Source organism: Arvicanthis niloticus, chromosome 4 (genome assembly GCF_011762505.2).
Source record: "Arvicanthis niloticus isolate mArvNil1 chromosome 4, mArvNil1.pat.X, whole genome shotgun sequence".
Classification (NCBI taxonomy): domain Eukaryota; kingdom Metazoa; phylum Chordata; class Mammalia; order Rodentia; family Muridae; genus Arvicanthis; species Arvicanthis niloticus.
The window spans coordinates 122,631,879-122,649,499 of NC_047661.1; the positions used below are offsets into that span (position 1 = coordinate 122,631,879).

General features: G+C 42.2%; 2 protein-coding genes across 2 annotated transcripts in view; one reads left to right on the forward strand and one right to left on the reverse strand.

Annotated features, from left to right (window-relative positions):
* Positions 1–396: 396 nt before the first annotated feature.
* On the reverse strand, positions 397–15,230 carry Dnase2b (deoxyribonuclease 2 beta). Its single transcript, XM_034500364.2, has 6 exons — positions 14,979–15,230; positions 11,947–12,127; positions 7,445–7,523; positions 5,537–5,698; positions 2,977–3,174; positions 397–1,093 (listed from the first exon to the last, which is right to left on the reverse strand). Exons 1-6 carry the CDS (start codon positions 15,089–15,091, stop codon positions 753–755), a joined length of 1,074 nt encoding a protein of 357 aa, XP_034356255.1. The 5' UTR covers positions 15,092–15,230; the 3' UTR covers positions 397–752.
* A 521-nt stretch (positions 15,231–15,751) lies between these two features.
* LOC117707839 (uricase) overlaps positions 15,752–17,621 on the forward strand; it is a 36,878-nt gene continuing 35,008 nt past the window's right edge. The window contains exon 1 of the mRNA XM_034501382.2: positions 15,752–15,910. Coding sequence (XP_034357273.1) covers positions 15,881–15,910 — 30 coding nt within the window. The 5' untranslated portion in view covers positions 15,752–15,880. The remainder of the gene's footprint in view (positions 15,911–17,621) is intronic.

Sequence of the window (17,621 nt, forward strand, 5' to 3'; positions counted from 1 at the left end):
AGTGATACTTATTGCCGAAAAGAATTGCTATGAAAATTAAATAAGAGAGCAGATCGTGAATGTGGACTGCATGCTTCACAGTCACTAAGCGCGGGGCCCAATCCATGTCTGATGACTTTTGCTTGACTCCAAGCTTTTAAACTTGGAACCCACATCCCACAGTCTATTAAGCAACCAAGTTGTGATTTCTTGACTCATATTATGCTTAGATATGATCTCCCTGTTGTAGATTAAAAAATTTAAGAAAATTGCAAGAGAACTCAAGTGGGCAGCTCAAGAATATATTATCAGTAAAGAACACCTGTAGAGGCAACAAGACTAAACTAAAAACCAGGTGTGGGGGAGAAGTTCATGGGCACTATGACCATATGGCCAAACAGTATGAAAGAGGAGGGAGAGAGGGAGGGAGCACCTTTATTTTCTTCAAACAGGACAGTCAAGGTTGCTTTGTGAAAGATGAAATTTAATCCACAAGATAGATTACTGATGATGGTTTATCTGGAAGGAAATATTTCATTCTGTTCCCTTGTGTTATTACCTACATACAATGATTTGGATTTCTAATTCGATAAATACAAATGACTCAGATTTCTCCTGATTTGAACATAGAATGGTAAATGTGGACCCACGGTGTTTTATTGGATGCTAGGTTGTGCACACTCAGAAGCCTTTAACATATGGAGACTAGATCCAAGGAGAGATGTTCCAGTGCCAGTGTTTTCAAGGACACTTGGTGTGACCTTTCTCCAAGCTTAGTAACAAAACTTATAACGGAGAACTAACTTATGAAATGACTGGTAAATGTACCTATTCTTTGTACACATGAATCCTCCGCCTCTCCAGGTTTGGTGTGGGCTTCGATTTAGGTCTCCAATACAGGCCCAACGATTTGTAGAGCCCTTTACGGAAATGCCCCATTTGGAATGGTCATGGTGAGAACTGAAGTTAGTCTTGGGAGTTAGCTGAATGGCCTCGATGTTGTAGACATGGTAAGGCAGCGAACAGTTTGAAGGAAGCTCATAGTTCTTTCGATGCCAGGTTTCTGCTAGCAGATGTGTCTTCAGCCTTTGAGCTATCCAGGCTGCAAAGATGTCTAGGGATCAGGAGAAGAGAAAAAGTAAAAGGGGTCAACCAGATTAATCAATGAAAAGTCCCTCTGGAGCCCAGTCACCCTGGTTCTATGCACTTGACAATAGTAACAACACGACCACATTAGAACATAGTGGATGGGAAAACATTTCCTAAAGCAATGTTCAAACAAAAGTTATAATTGTCATATTGTAAAGATGTTGGATGTCTTCTCTCCCACACAAAGAAAAGCAGTATATGTTTTAGCCATGAAAAGACTTCTGAAAATGATAGGGGTAGAGAATTAGAGAAAATTTCAAGGATGTTTGCGAGCCATACAATTATGATTGGATTTTCTTGAAGCCAGTGGAGGGGATTTTTAGGACAATGTTAGTTGAAAATGAAGAGAAACTAGTTTATGGTCATAAATGTCGGTTGAGAGACACTGTCTAGGATGAACTTGGGAGGGTAGATTTCAGAGGAGGTAGGAAAGACCAGGTGGTCACAACGGTGGGAAAGACAGCACTATGGCGGGGGGGCGGGGGGTGGCGAAGAGCTGGGGAGGGTGTGGTAAATGTAAAAGCTATGACACACATGAAACTGGACAGAGCTGGTGGTTTCTGGAAGGATGGAGAACGGAGTTTGGAATGTCTTGGAGACTGTAGAATGTGAAGGAAAGAGTGGGTACCTGGGAGATAATGGGGAGACCAATTTGGCACGTTTCATCTGGTGTAACTTTACCATCTCCATGTGAAAACAACCCATTCACTGCTGAGTACATCATTAGTGTAGCAGTCTGGGGTGGAGATCCAGCCTTGGGAACCATCCAAGGACATGTAAAACTCAGAGCAGGACAAGAAGGGCAGAAAAGCATACAGCAATCTCCTCTCCTAAGGAGCGAACTCTGGGATAAGGGACTTCAATAAATCAGAGAAGACCAAGAGGCTATTCTCCCAAAATCAGTGGAGGGGAATGTTCTAGGAAGGGAGGGTTTTCATCAGCACAATGGCCTACAATGTCCTTTTCTGTCCCGTTAGCCCCTGTATCTCTAGTGTCTTGACATCAGCTGTAGGTAGTCAGTAAAGTCCCTGTACTGTATACAAGAAAGAAGAAAGCAAAAAGCATGGCTGACCACAAGGTTATGTAAGACTAGCATTCGTTTATGCCTGGAGAGATTGTTTATAGGCAGAGAGGCAAGACTCAGAGTGAAAAGAGTCAAGCCACTGAAAGCTCTCAGATTGTTTCAAAAGAAATTTGGGTAGAAAAAGAAAAGCCAAAGAGATGGCAGTTTAGAGTTAAGGGTTGGTTTTTAAATAAGCTTGCAAGCCTCAAGGAAAGAGCCTGTAAGAGTAGGAAGCTTGAAAGGGAAAACAGATCCAGTAGAAACATTATCAAGGTATTTTGATGCCAGAATGGGTTATAGAGCTGGTGTGTGGTAGCTGTTGGAATGTGTACAAACCCAGGTACAAAAGTATAAGAAAAACTAAGAGTGAGGGGTGCAAACACTGAAGTGATTGCTCCCTTGCTCCCTTGTCATCTTTGTTCTCACTGTGTGAGAGAGAGAAGGGGGCAGGGAGAGAGAGATGTATTATGTAAGGGGCTTGAGAATGAGGAAAGCTCATGAAAACTGTCTGGCGGATGTCAGAAATAGCTGTGGCTTCATGGCCAGCAAAATCTGAAACTGAGCTTCCAGTTTGGTGTGTGTGTACGAAATGCGAAATGCACTGTGGTTGAGTCTGTAACTGCTGCCGTTCCCATGAACAAGTTGGTGCCAGAACTGTCTCTTCCTTTCCCTCCCTCTATTCCCCCCCCCCGCCCCCATTCTCTGTCCTGTATAGCCAGAGTGTCTTCTCTAAGCAGTCCACAACGATTCCTACTGACACACTCTTTGGTGATAGTCATTCATACCATCAATATAAGAATTTGATTTTGCAAAATGGACGAAGTTTAGACCCTGGGCTGACTGAAGTACACCGAGGCGCCGCTTGGGGATCTTTGAGGAACTGGAGTTGGTACACATCTGGGGCATGTGGATGAGTTCCCAGCGAAAGGATTTTGGGATGAAACAGCTGTAGATGTGTGGTTGAAGGACCAAGAGCTGAGTATCTACATTGAGACAATAAGGAAGAGTTAAGAACTTAAGCACAAATGGAAATGCTTCCCGACACTATGGATTTTTGTGTGGATTAAAAATGTCTTTTTTTTTTTTTTTAAATGCAACAGCCTTCAAATGCCTTGTGGTCAAAGTACTAGAAATATATATCTATATATCTATATATCTATATATCTATATATCTATATATCTATATATCTATATATCTATATATCTATATCTATTGTCTGTCTGTCTATCTATCTATCTATCTATCTATCTATCTATCTATCTATCTTCCCATATACTGTTTATGGTATATGTAGTTTTTCATCTTTTCAGGGGTGGGGGCGTATGATGCTTGTGTGTGTATGTGTGTATGTATGTATGTATGTATGATGTGTGTGCATATACATGTGTGGGCATGTGCCTGCCATGTGTAGAGGTCAGAGGACAACCTCAGGTGGCAATTCTTGTCCTCTGTTTTATTTAAGACATGGTCTCTCTGCTGTTTGCCACTGCATATATGAGGTTCGCTGGCCCATGAGCTTCTGTCGCCTCCTCTTTTCTTGCAGTGGGAGTGTTGGGATTCCAATGTAGTGCTCCTATGTTTGACTTTATGTGGAGTCTGAACTTAGGTCCTGGCAAACAGTTTATTCAAACCCTCTCCCCAGGATGAGTTTTGTTTTCCTCACATAATCCTTAAAGTAACATTATTAGCTAAATTCTGTTTCTACCTACAGCCTCATTTTTGACATGAATTAGCTGAGACTCTGGGCCATATACTTATGATTATAAAGCTTGCAGATGCTAGAGTTAAAACTGACTCTTAGACAGCCTTGCCTTGGAAGCCTTGTTTTCTTTCCTATATGTACATGTATAAGAGGAGAGAACTCCTTTGCCAGTTATTCAGCTTGACGAATAATAAACTCATTGTAAATCTTACCACTGTAGTGCTCAACACGCTAATTAGAGAATAAATCCACCAGTTAAATGAGGGATATGACAGCTCTTCTTGGTTGTCAACTTGACTACATCCGGAGTTAACACTGTGCGGGATTTTTCTTAAGTCATTTGGGGTGGAAACACCTACCTTTAATTGAAATCTTTTGAGGTGGAAAGACCTACCTTTAATCTGGGCCACACCTTCTGCAGGCAACATATATAAAGAACATGAAAGAAGGAAGCTTTTCCTCCTTCCTGCATGCCTTGTGCATTCCTTTTTTTTTTTTTTTTTTTTTTTTTTTGGTTTTTTGAGACAGGGTTTCCCTGTGTAGCCCTGGCTGTCCTGGAACTCACTCTGTAGACCAGGCTGGCCTTGAACTCAGAAATCCGCCTGCCTCTGTCTCCCAAGTGCTGGGATTAAAGGCGTACGCCACCACCGCCTTGTGCATTCCTGATGTCAAGGTCAACCCTTCACTGAAATTAGAGCTTATTTCTTTTGATTCTAGTATATATGTAGAGCAGCAGAGACAACCAGTCTCATGGTCTGAATAACTGTTGGATGCTTGAATTTTCAATTGGTAGACCTCCATTGTTAGATTAGCTGTAAGCCACTCTAATAAATCATATATATGTATATATGTATATGTATATGTATGTTTTTAAAACATGTTTTATAAATTGCATATATGTTTATATATGTTTATATATGTATTTTAAAAGTCATATATATATATATGAATATATGTATATATATTTTTAATCAGTTCTATTCCTTTATAGAACCAACAAATACAAGGATGAAAATTGGGTGTGAAACATTTTCTAAGCTTCTTATACCTGGAGGTCAAAACACTACATCTTGTCTTTCTTATGTATCATAGTTTGCCACACATAAGTATTTTGGTCTATTTGAGTGTGAGACTTTAGAAGTTTATATAGTACTGAGGTGTGATGTTGGTGGTATGAAGGCAGCATTTTGTCTGAAGAAATTAAAAAAAAAAAAAAACCCAACATTGAACTTACATTTAAAAATAATGGTTTGTCTCTTATCCCCCCACCTCCCACCATGATTTTTAGTTCCTCATGAGATGTACAGAAATCTCTAGTCAGTAGTCTTGTGTTTCTGAAGGGATCCAAGGGAAAGCCAACATCCAAGTTTGTCACTGTCCCCAGGACACTAGCAATATCTGTCTACCTCTTCTATTTGTTGTTACTCGCCTGGCCCTGAATTCATTTGAAAGTATTACCCTGATCAAGTTCAACTATGTCCTTTACAGACTGGGAACTGGAGCTGGGTAAGGGCTCCCGCCCACACACAGTACAAGAGCACCTACAAATAGACTTACCTGAAGGGGCACACTTACTTACCAGACAGACTCCTGCTTCCCCCACCCCCATGCACGTGCGCATGCGTGCTGCCTCTGCTCATACCTATTGTCTCAAACTGGCTGTATTTGAAAGTGATGCAGATGCCGCTTTGTGCATATCGCCTCCCCGAGTTTGGGTAGACATAGCCAAATTCTGGAACTGGAGGAAACCTGGGAACAGAATGTATCAGCCAGAACCCCTGCATTCTGTTCCATACCAGCAGACCTACCAGAGAAAGACATTTGATTTGGATAAAAAAACAAAATCAGAAACAAACAAAAACAGATCTCCCGTCAAAATACAGTTCAAAGCTGGAATACTGAAGCCTCCTTACACGGTAGGCTAATGTTTTCTTAGGCCCTTGAAAATTATTATGCTTGTTTTTCAAGTATTTCAGTAACAACTCCGTTACACATCATGGCGTGCCTCCGGCCGAAAAGGGGAGCCTGGGCAGACACTTTGTGAAGGGCTAAGAGTAATTCTATGTCGAAACTAGTTTGGCAAATTTGCCAAATTGAAATTTGATCTTGTTAAACATAGGGTCACCTGGCAAGCTTCAGCTAGAGTCTTCAGTGCTAAGTTACTGTCAAAGGGTGGCAAAAAAAAAAAAAAAAGGCAAGATCAAACAGAGGAGGATGCTGGCGGCACTTTGTTTTAAGGGACAGCTGCTCACTTCATTGGAGAAGAGTAACCCAATTTCTACAGATCTGACTTAAAGGAGACAAAGGGGGAAAATACCAGGGAGGCATGCAAAAGCATCCTTGTTGAGCATGGTTCTTTTTTTTTTTTCTTTCTTTCTTTTTTTTTTTTTTTTTTTTTTTTTAAATCTCTGGAGCCCACTAAAATGAAAGCCATGAAGGAAACAAGTAGATTTTCATCACCTTTGTCCTGCACGTTATGTGTTTATCAATGTATGGCGGATTAAGAAGACTTTCTTGTTCACATATAACATGCCAGCGAATCCATTCAAATGTTGGTTGACTGTTGCCTTTCAGAGTCACCATGAACAATACGTGTGGTGGAAACTGGGGAGGGTCTGTCTCCTAACAGGTCTCATGACCTTGGTGTCACCACCTTTTGGGTGTCAGTTACCTGTGGACCAAATCCTTGCTGCAGCTAACAGGTTGGAGGAGGAAGGATGAGAGGCACTTGGTGCGAGGGTAGAAACTATGGCCTGGGTAAATGCCCCTGGGTTCCTTGTTAGCAAGGCTACCATAGGGGCAGCACTGAGATCAAAAGCTTTCAGTGCCTATGTTTGACAGGTGTTACACATGATTTATGTTTGGGGAGGTGTAGGGAGTAGACAGAGTATCATACTAAACCCCAGGCTGATCTCATACTCATGCCAATGCCCCTGCCTCAGCCTCTGCAGTACTGGAATTATTGGTGTTTGTGACCATGCTTGGTGATACACTGTATTTTTAATCAGATATTGCAAATTGGCTGCCCTAGGGCCAAATGTATCTTAAAGATATATTAGGTTTGCTGTGTATTGCTAAACGTGAATTTATTCACTGACAAATGTTAAATTCCAAAATATTTTCTAAAAATACTAATTTTCAGTATCTTCTGAAAAATTGTATCCACACAATTCATGGTGACGGATGCCTTGTTAGATGTTTGATGTACTCTCTAGTCACCTCTTAGTTCTGCTCATGTCACACGCTGACCTTACATGACTTCCTTTGAAGGTATTTGGGTTTGGAACTTTCTGGAGACTACTTATTGTCATAGAAGTTATTTGTGATGTATTAAGTTGAAAACATTGAAAAATAATAATTATAATAGTTTTATAATCTACTGAGTGTTAGCATTACAGATTTTTGTTTTAGCTACATTTTTGCATTTTCTATAAAAACATATACTTACTTATATATAGTTTGCAAATTAAAAAATAACAAATATTGCTATGTTAAATATTACTGTATGAGGTAATAACTTGGAAAGAGAAACCAAGAGCCGCTGATGTACCTTTGGTATGTGCATATGCTCTGCTGTAATTCACAGATGGAGGGACACCGTCGTTGTATATTAGGTAGGCTGTGTCATTCTGCAAGAGCACATAAGGGTTATAATGGCACAGAACTTCCATTTCCCATGACTTTCACTATTTCTATCAGCTGCACCCTGATAGTGCAGCGCTTTCATTAATACACAGACAGGAGCATGAATTCTGTGACATGTAAGATGGGGGATGGGGAAGAAGTCCATTTTCAACCATGAAGATTTTAACTGTATGTGTGCATATTTGTGTGTGCACGTGTGTGTGCAATCTAGAGAACAACCCTGGGTATTTTGCCTGCAGAGAACTAGCCAAATGAAGGAGGCTGACTTGCCAGCTGTCTCAGGGATCCGCCTGACTCCTTCTCCTCAGTTCTTGGGACTACAGGCATGGGCCACATCTTCCAGAGCTTTATTTATTTATTTTTAACCTGAGTACTGGGGCTCAAACTCAGATCCTTCTGCCTGACTGGCAAGTGCTTTCCTGAGCAAGCTGTTTCCTCAGCTCCTGAGCACGTTAGCCCACGTGACAGGAGCCCTGTGTGATCTGTGTGAGGATGAGCGTTACATTTTTCTTGGTTGTTTTGGAAGCAGGTTTCTGATTGAGCAACCAGCGTATGATAAAGAGTGCTCAATTATTTGCTCAGGAAATGAAGTCGGAATAACCAGCCAAAGGTTAGCACCTGGTTTTTTTCCACTGATGTTGTAGGCGCGGTGTGGAAGCTGTCTGGATCTGATTTTCTCTGCCTGTGCCGTACCTCTCTGCCTTCCCAAAGCTTTGATTTAGTCAGGATTCCTTATTGCCTGCTCCCATTCTCTCTCCTGTGAGAGCTGTCTTTTCCTCCAAATCACCAGCACCACATCACCTTCTGACAGTGATATTTTCCTGCTTAGAAACAGTGGTGAAATTTAATGTGCGATATTGGCTTTCTACTGCTAAGATTCTCCAAACACATTGTTTAATCTCTAAGTCAGAGAAAAGCTATTATTTTTGATAGTGTCTGTCTGTCATTTGGGGGGGAGCTGACATTTGTTTTGGGGGGGTCCATTTTATCCATGATGCAGTGATTTTTATTGAAACTGATGATATTGATATTGAAAAAAAAAAACTCAGTCACGAAATAGCAGCAAGGGCTACTCATTTCTATACAAAAACAAAATAACCCTATCCTTGAAGGTAATTATTTGAGGTAATCAAAAAACAGTTAAAAATACATAGTAAGGTTTGGCCTGTCTGGCATTCCCAGGAAAATAAGCGGTTTTATTAGGCCCCTCCCTTTAAAATCAGCTACAAATAATGTGTCCTTCTGAGAATTCTGACAGTTACCCTGTGCTGGCACTTACTGTGGTAATAAGGCCTTATGTATGCCCTTTAGGTGCCACATGGAAGGATGATCTGGTGAGAAGATTTATTCTTATAATAGATGATATCTATTATTATATCTGGGAGTGTACAGCTATGGAGAAGATGGTATTGATAAATGAAGTTAGCATGATAGACTGATGGCATATAGTAGGTTAAGGTTGGCAGATCATGAGTTCAAGACTAGCTGACTAACCTAGGCTACACAGGGAGGCCTTTTTCTCATAGAACATCTGTGTCTCTAGGTGCATTATTTGACTGACTATGAGCCCGTGAAGGCTGGAAGTCCATGTTGGGGGCGTGGTCTTTCACTACTTCATCTTATTTTGAGATTCGTTCTTCCATTGAACCTGGAGCTCACTGGCACAGCCAAGCTTGCTGCCATTAAATCTCAGAGATCTGTTTATCTGAACCCCACAGTGCTGTTGTTGCAGGCACCCCACATTTGGCTTTGGGGGTCCTTATGCTGGCATAGCAAGTACTCGACACACCAAGCCACCTCCCGGGGCCTAGAGATATTCCTTGAACTCATATGTCAAACACTGTCTCAATTATTGGATGTTGGGCAGAGGGGATTATTCTTTGGTGTTAGTCTAGCAGGAGATAGAGTTAGGCAAGGGTAAGCCACTGCAAAGTAATTTGATGATTAAGGAGTATAGAGGGTACTTATTTTGCAAAGATAAAAGGATAAAAACAATTCAAGTGTAACCGGGCTGTTGGACTCAATCACCTTGATATTTGTGATGCAAAATCAGTTAGTTGGTCTGATCTTACATCCCACTATCATCAGATGATCAATACCAGGTCAAAGGCTAGTGACCTCTGTCACTCGGGGCAGATGGTTCTTTGAGTCATACCACCAACAGTGTTCTCATGTAGTCACACCTACCTGCGGTTTGCTCTGTTGCTTTCCTTTTTTGAGCCAATTGGACATGGAAAACAGCCCCCTTCCTGACCTTCTCCTTCCTAGAACCAAGTGTCCAGAGCACCTTGGGTGTCTGGGCTTTACCCAGACAGTCAATGCTTTTACACTTTATGCTTCTCTTTTCTCTCACACTCTTAAATTCCTTGCTTCCTTTAGTTTTAGGGTGAGGGTGGGCAAGATTTTAGTCTGTAATCCAGATGAGCCTGGAAGTAACATTGATCCCAGGCAGGCCTTGAACTCACGGTGATCCTCCTGCTTCAAGCACCCTCTTAATGTTAGGATTATTAGTGTGAATCACACCTGACCCTTGCACTTGTTTCTGTTTTGCTAGACAGTACCTTTTCTCTCCTAGGCCCCGGGCTGCCTTTGCACGCCCGAGGTCATCACTGAGATCTGCCAATCTGAGAATCAAAGGCTCATCTCTTCCAACTAAGGTAGATGACAGTGGCCTCACAGTGTTATCTTTTTTTTTTTTTCTCTGCTCCAAGAGTCCCTGGGACAGAGACGAGAACAATGCAGGGGTTTATTTTCTCGGTAATGGCTTCTGTTCCAGGTTGCCATCACCAACCTTGGAAACAGAAGTGGCTCAGTCAGTTTTCATTTTACATAATAGCCTGGTTATTCAAAATGGGTTTGTTGCTGAGATTAAATCACTTTGGAAAAAAAAAAAAAAACCACCTGAAACAGTGCTTGGTACATCACATGTATTCAAACAGCCTACAGAGTCATTTTAACTGTGGAAGTTTGCTTGAAGCTTGCTTTTAATGGTAAGTGGGTAAAATGAATGTGTCTGCACACTGACAGCTCCGAGTGAGTGTTCAGGCAGACTTGTGCGGTAGCAATGGAAGCTGAAGCAGTCCTGTACTGAGCATTACAATATCTAACAGGCAAAACCTTCAGCAACAAATCTAGCATCTTATAGAAACAGCCAACAAACCTAGCATAGTATAGAAACAGTCATTTTAAACATGTCCATCACGGTCAGGGAATGCATTCGTGAGGAGAAACTGTGTGCCACATCCAGCTTGGTTTTACTTGTCACCCTTCTTTGGGAAACAGTCACTGTAAAACAAATAGATCCTGGAATACTGCAAGGCCAGCCACCCCGAAGCAGCACGCTTTCTTATCTATGTCTTCGTACAGTTCATTACCTAAAGTCTAGGTAACAGACTTCGTCGTCCCTTGGGTGAGCCAGGACTGGGCTCCTGAAGCTAAGGCCTTAGCTGTCTGTCTACACTTCTGAAAACAGCTAATTAAAAGGAAAACCCAGGAGAAACTTTGCTTGAATCATCAGCACTCAACACCATGATTTATACAATCTATAACTCCAGACATAACACTCACAGACCTGTATTGCCCAGCAGAATGAGAGGGCTCTTAACCCCATTTCTGTTAGATTCCTAAGTGCTGAGTGAGTTGGCAGAGGTCTGAAAGCCTGAAGACTTCCAAGATCAGTTCACATCTTCCCTAGTGATGCTGTATCACCTGGGGCCAAATCCCGAGAAACTGTTTTGTTTTTTGTTTTGTTTTGTTTTGTTTTAACCAAAGGTATTTAGCTCGTCAAGGACTTATATTTCCTGAACCTTCCTGGTTTCCTCTGTTTCATCATCTAGTCCGGGATAAAAGATGGAAATCATCTGACCAAGTGTTTTAGCTAGCCCTGTTCGGGTCTCTGCACACCCTTTTTGTAGAAAGAGTTGCCTTGCTGGGCTGGTTTTGCTTGTTTCATGTGTTCCTTTGCACAGCACAGGGATTATTCTTTGTTTTAATAAACTGAGCCAACAATTTGACATTGGTGTGGATTATGATGATGTGCTCCTTAAAGCCTTGGTCAGTTCAATTCAGTTGTCCTAGACTAGTTCTCTGTGAGTTTGTCTCAAGTTTCCGGAGTTAGGTTAGTGTAATATACATATACATACACGTACACGCACAGGTACACATACGTATATATCATTTACATATACACATCATCATATACATATATCTATACCTATATATCATCATATACACATACACATATACATCATATACATATATTTATACATAATATACATATACATCATACACATATTTTAAAAATGTAAGCATGCAAAAGTATATATTCCAAACATGCTTTTTTGAGGAAGGTTTGGATTCTGTTTCCATACCTTCTATGATCCCCACACATGGTTGACTGTAACCTACCTTGGAATTATATGCTTGATACAGCTGTGATAAGGTCCTTCCCAGAGAGCTCCAGTTGCTGTCAATCAGGTGGTCGCTCTGGCTCCAGGTTTCCATTGTAGAGTCCAGGTACAGATACTCTAGCCCCATTGTCTTCTTACTTGCATTGCCAGTCATTTGGGGTAACTTATAAAAGATAAACCTAACAGAGCAAAGAGTTATGATTTGCTATGATTTATTGACTGCTTTTCTAACGACACTTCCTGTTAAATACCTGTCTAGCCATTGGTGTTTCATGGGAGGCCTGCAAGGAAAGGGAATGCCTGAGGCTTCTGCCTCTTTCTCCATTTCTTCCTTTTGACTTTCTCCAGGGAGGGCAAGCTTGGTATGGGTGGTATGTTCTAAGACATTAGCTGGCCTAGGGGCTGGAGCCCCTAAAAGGAAAGCCTGTGTGTCCTGAGAGTGATTCTCGCTGTTGTGCCCATCGCCCCAGTGGTCACAGGGAAGAGAAGGTCAGGGGCTTTGTCTTCACTGAGGAACTGTTGGATTCATTCTCACCACAGTGCTTAGCCTGGTCTCTTTGGACCTACTCAGGTGGGTATGAGATCTGGGTGTGAGCATAGGCGGAGGGGAAGGCTTTCTTCGAGGCTTGGTCCTCAGCAACATTCTTCAGTGGTTTCCCAGAATGCTCTGGATTAAGGATTTGCTTGGTTAGTATGCGAAGCAGGTCTTTTCTATCTGCATCTATGGTTTTCGGCTTGTTATCTCCTTTGAATATCTCCCAGTGAGGGCAAGTGGTTGGATCTATGTAGAGTTCTGACAGCCTTGGAAAAACCAGCCCGTGCTTTCTTATGTGCTGTAGTCCCATTGTGGTCTAACTAATTTTTGCTGAGTTGGTCTGTGTCCTGTAGGATATCTGACCCTTCACTTTTAGATGCCAATAGTATCCCAATGTTGTGACCCTCAAAACTGTCTCTAGATCTTGTCAAACGTTCCCCAAGGGAAAAGTCTCCTTAGTTTAAAAGCTGCTGGCCTAGCCAAATATATTATAATAGGCATAAAACCCTGTAACCAACCCCAAGAGCCTCTGTAAGCCAAACATAATACAAACATAATTACAACGCAATGGCTTTCCCAAGAACATCACCCCAGTGCTTGTGTGGGTCTCTACACACTTACACTTCTGTTCCAGTGTCCTGCCTTCTTATCCCAAGGCCAGGTCCTCGCACATGGCAGGAACTACACTAACTTTGTGACAGTTCAGCAACATCTCTGCTAAGCAGCTATGCTTGTCTCTTGACGTGTATTGCTAAGTAATACACCCATTCAGTTATGATTTTTTTTTTTTAAAAAAAAGGCTATCAATCACACCCCTCCCAAGCAGAGCATCTGAAGACTGTTATTGTGCCACAGTCACTAGGTGAGAGAGGCACTCAGTCATTTCTCCTGGGTGACCATCTCTGTACTCATAGACCTCTGGGCTGAGTTAGACAGCCAGAAGAAAGGATGCCCAGAAGCTTCCAGCTCCACATTTTTAAAACCAAATTTATAGAATTTTGCACCAAGCCAATTCATCCTATGCTATTTTTGAACGTATGTTCTCAAGAGCCACTCATCCCAGCTGCCCATCCACCTTCCTTCTTCCCAGACTCTTCTCTCTGTTTGCACTGTCACCTCTTAACTTGGGTCTTCCACTATGATACTGTGGATGACCTTTTACTCCGTGGTTCCAGGCTGGTTCTCTCCCATCTGTCTTTTGCACATTGGCATGCACATCAGATAGTAGCGCCACCTTGTTCCAAGTCCTTAAGCAGCTCCCTTTCAAACACCAGGTTCAAATCCCAAGGCACAGCCCACAAAGCCCTTCATGACCTACAACCCCATTTGTGGTTTGTTTGCAGACACCTCTGCATATGACTCCACCCCAAATGCCAAGCTTGACGCACTGCCCCTTGATTCTGCACTAACTCTTTGATCCTCTATTGGGCAGAGCCCCCATGGCATCTCCTTATTATTTTTTAAACAACATCATAATTACTCTTAAAACTTAGCTCAATGTTACTTCTTCAAGGAAGCCTTCTGGACTGTGTGCTCCCCAATGTCCTATGCCCACAAATCTGAGCTCCTCAACAGAAAGATCTACACGTTGTTCGTATCTCTGTCTTTAAAACTCAGGGCAGTGCCTAGTCAGAGCTCACAAATGCTGAAAGACTGAACTGATTGTTAGCTTGAACTTCACACTATGACATCAACCACCGCGGCAGACCTGAACTCCGGAGTTGAAGAGCAGAAACCTGGCCAAAGCTCCTAGGAGGATCTCACCATTGTGACTTACTGTGGTTCATCTCTTTGACACTGTGCTATAGACCAAATTACCTCCTGCCCGCTGCCTGGATTGCCTCATGAATGAAGGTTAACCAAACAGGGCTGGGCACCATCAATACTTCTTGTCCCCATCAGAAAAAAGGTATGGCTCAGCTTTAGAAAAGGCCATATGCTTTCTCAGCTATGTGTCTCAGCAACGGTACATGTAATGAAAGGAAACTGCCAGGTGACAGTTATCGGCTCAGTCCCTTTCTGCCTCCCAGCTGTGTCCTCTCAAGAGCACTGACTTGGGTACTGACTTGAGAGCTGCTTCACACTTTCTCAGGGCTATCTCATGCACTCAGCAGCCAGCTCTGCCTGGGGATTGAGCCTGTTCACACATTTTACTCTCCTTCTTTTTAGTTTATTTATTTATTTATTTATTTATTTATTTGACACAGGATCTCATACAAACCAGGCTAGTCTAAAACTCATGTTGTTCCTTGAACGCCAGGTCTCCTGCTGAGATCACACATGTGTGGCATCCTGCCCAGTTTATGTGGCACTGGGGACTGAGCCTAGAACTTCATGCATGCTAAGTAAGCACCCTGTTAACCCAGCCATATCCCCAGCCCCAGTTTCTTTCTTTTTAAAGGGAAGAAGCCAGATGAAGGTTTTCCTTAGGGTCACCACAGACATACCCCGACTTTCTATTTGTACACACCAATCACCTCATTTCTTTGACCTACCAGTCCACAGCTTCGCCATCTTCACTTCTGCATGAGATTTCTGGTCTCCCCAGGACCCCAGAGAGGGCAAAGAAGAACAAAGAAAGAGCTGTTCGTAGAGGCTTTGCTGTCATTTTCTTTCTGTGGCCTTCATTCTCTGTGGAGTCAGTCTTCTTGGGCCACACTGGCTCTACATTGGGTTCTAGTCACTTTTGTTGTTCACTGTTTGGGCACAAACAGAAAAGGCTGAGTCCCGTGTCATCTGATGGTTCTGTCACAGCATTCCAGTGTGACCCTGGATGCCTTTGTGCTCAATTGTTGACTAGTTTTGCAATTTGCAATTTGCAAACAATTTGCAATTGTTTGCAAAGTCATAGAAAAATCTGGAGGGGAAAGGGTATTTATCCAGCTACCTATATAGTTAGCTCTTTGGAGTGAATTCAATAGTGTGAAGTGTGTAAGAAAAGGAATTCCTGACAAACTGATGTTGAGTGAGGTGTATTCCATGTCTCCTTTCTCTTCTGATTGACTATCTGTAAGCGTAAATACATGTAATTCATACATTAGCTAGAAATGACAAAACCTTTGCCTTCGTAATAACTAGGATCTGTCACCTATAATAACCCCTGTCCTTTAGGGAATAACTTCTAAACACTATTCTGAAGGTTGCTTCAAACTAAGAGCAAATTCGATTGCGTTTCAGCAAAAATGTTGACCTATCTTCCACACGCCCCTGGTTCTGACCACTCAGCGAGGCACTTGGCTTTAAAAGGCCTTTGTGTCTCACCGTTTACTACGCAACCAGGTCAATATTGACTGCTTACTCTCCGGGGCTAAATAAAAACCGTTACCAACCTGTCTTCATTTTATACTATTCGCTCTCATTCTTGAAACTGAATCTGAAGTTAAAGGCTGAGGGAAAAATGGCACATTACCATAGCGACTATGGAAAGGTGAGTCACCCTACTCTTGAGAAGAGGGAAGGAAAGATGGATACACACATACATCTGCAAGTATTTCTTTACATATTCTTGAATTCACACTCAGCTGTCATGCTAAGTAGCAGTCACTTCATTCCTGGGAATCACGGTGGCTCTGTCGTGTTCCTCTCCATGATTATGGATTCAGACTGGAGTCATCTGGAGACCTGAACATCAGGTCACTTCTATGGACTAGCCTCACTGGTATACCCCAGGTTCTCGTTTGTAGGAAAGGAAGGGCTTGTGAATCTATTTCTCCTAACACAGAGAACCAAGGAGCACTATAGACGCACTGACAAAACTCACATTATCTGTGTTACCCGTAAAAGGGCAGAATTCTGGGCTTCATCTCAAACCATCAGAATCGGGCTCCCTCCAGCTGGGATCAGGAATCCATAGTGTGTGTACAGTAGTGTGATCACAGTTGCGTGTGTATGTGTGCGAGTGAGATCAGAAGTCCATGTTGAGTGTTTTCCTCAATCACTGTAATTGTTTGAGGTAAGGATTTTCACTGGTCTGGAGTTCACTATCTTGGTTGGGCTGGCTACCTCGTAAACCCTAGTTATCCTTTTACAGGCGCTTGCCACCATGGGCAGCCTTTTAAATGTGGCCTCTGGAGGACTGAACTCAGATCCTTATGCTTGCGTGGCAAGTACTTTATGAACTGAGCCATTTCTCCAGGCTCCCAGAACTTATACTTTAAATAAATTTATTGGCAGCACGGGTTCATCCTAAAATTTAAACCCACTGCCCTGAGGCTTAACTGATGTGCTAACCCAGCAGATCAGCAGCTTTCTACGAGAGAGCTGTCAGAATCAACTAAATCGAGAAACATTTTTCTTACCTTTTCTGCATTTTGATTTATAGGTTATAATAGTGTTCCGAAAAACAATTTTGAAAGCTGTGAATAATGAAATATTCATGGCATGAAGTTTAATTTATTTTAAAATGAAAAAAAAGATTGGGCACATCAAGTACAGAGTTTGTTGAATCGTTTTGAGGACATCAGCCGCTCATTTTCACTCCTGGAACCTAACGGCAGCTTTGTGATCAGGGTAGAGGATAAGTTCTGCTCTTTCCTTGTTGCCACACACATATCACAGCGCTGGGCTGCTGACATCTTAGTAAACGACCCTTACGTGTTAGCCACTGCTATTCTTACCTTCCTTCGAGTGAGGCCGAAGGACATCTGTATTTAGGGTTCATTTGCTAAATCCAATTTTATTTCAAGGCCCTGAAAGACACTTTTAATAAACTTTCTTTTTTGGTGTAGCTGATTCTGTCATGTGGGCTGTCTGTCTGTCAATAACCCTCCTTATGTAACTGCTTCTTTGTCCAACACCGTAATCAGCTGTTGAGAGTTTTCAGGGACTCCAGGATGGCCCCAACTCCTGGAAGCCAATATGTCCTTTTGTTTTTTCTTTTTACTAAACCCAACGAAGTGACATTATAGAAAGAAACCTGAGGTTTGCTGACCAAGGTAGCTGCAAACGGGACAGACGCTTGCCATGATGTCCATTGCTTCTGAAGCCACAGTGTATACACCATGCTTGTTCACAGCCAAAAGATTTGTAAAAACAGTAAAAATTGCTTTCTTCTTGACGTGACCAAGTAAACAGGGAAGAGCCCATTGCTTGGAAATGGACTGACCTTGTGTTTGTTCACCCAGAGATTCTGGAAGATT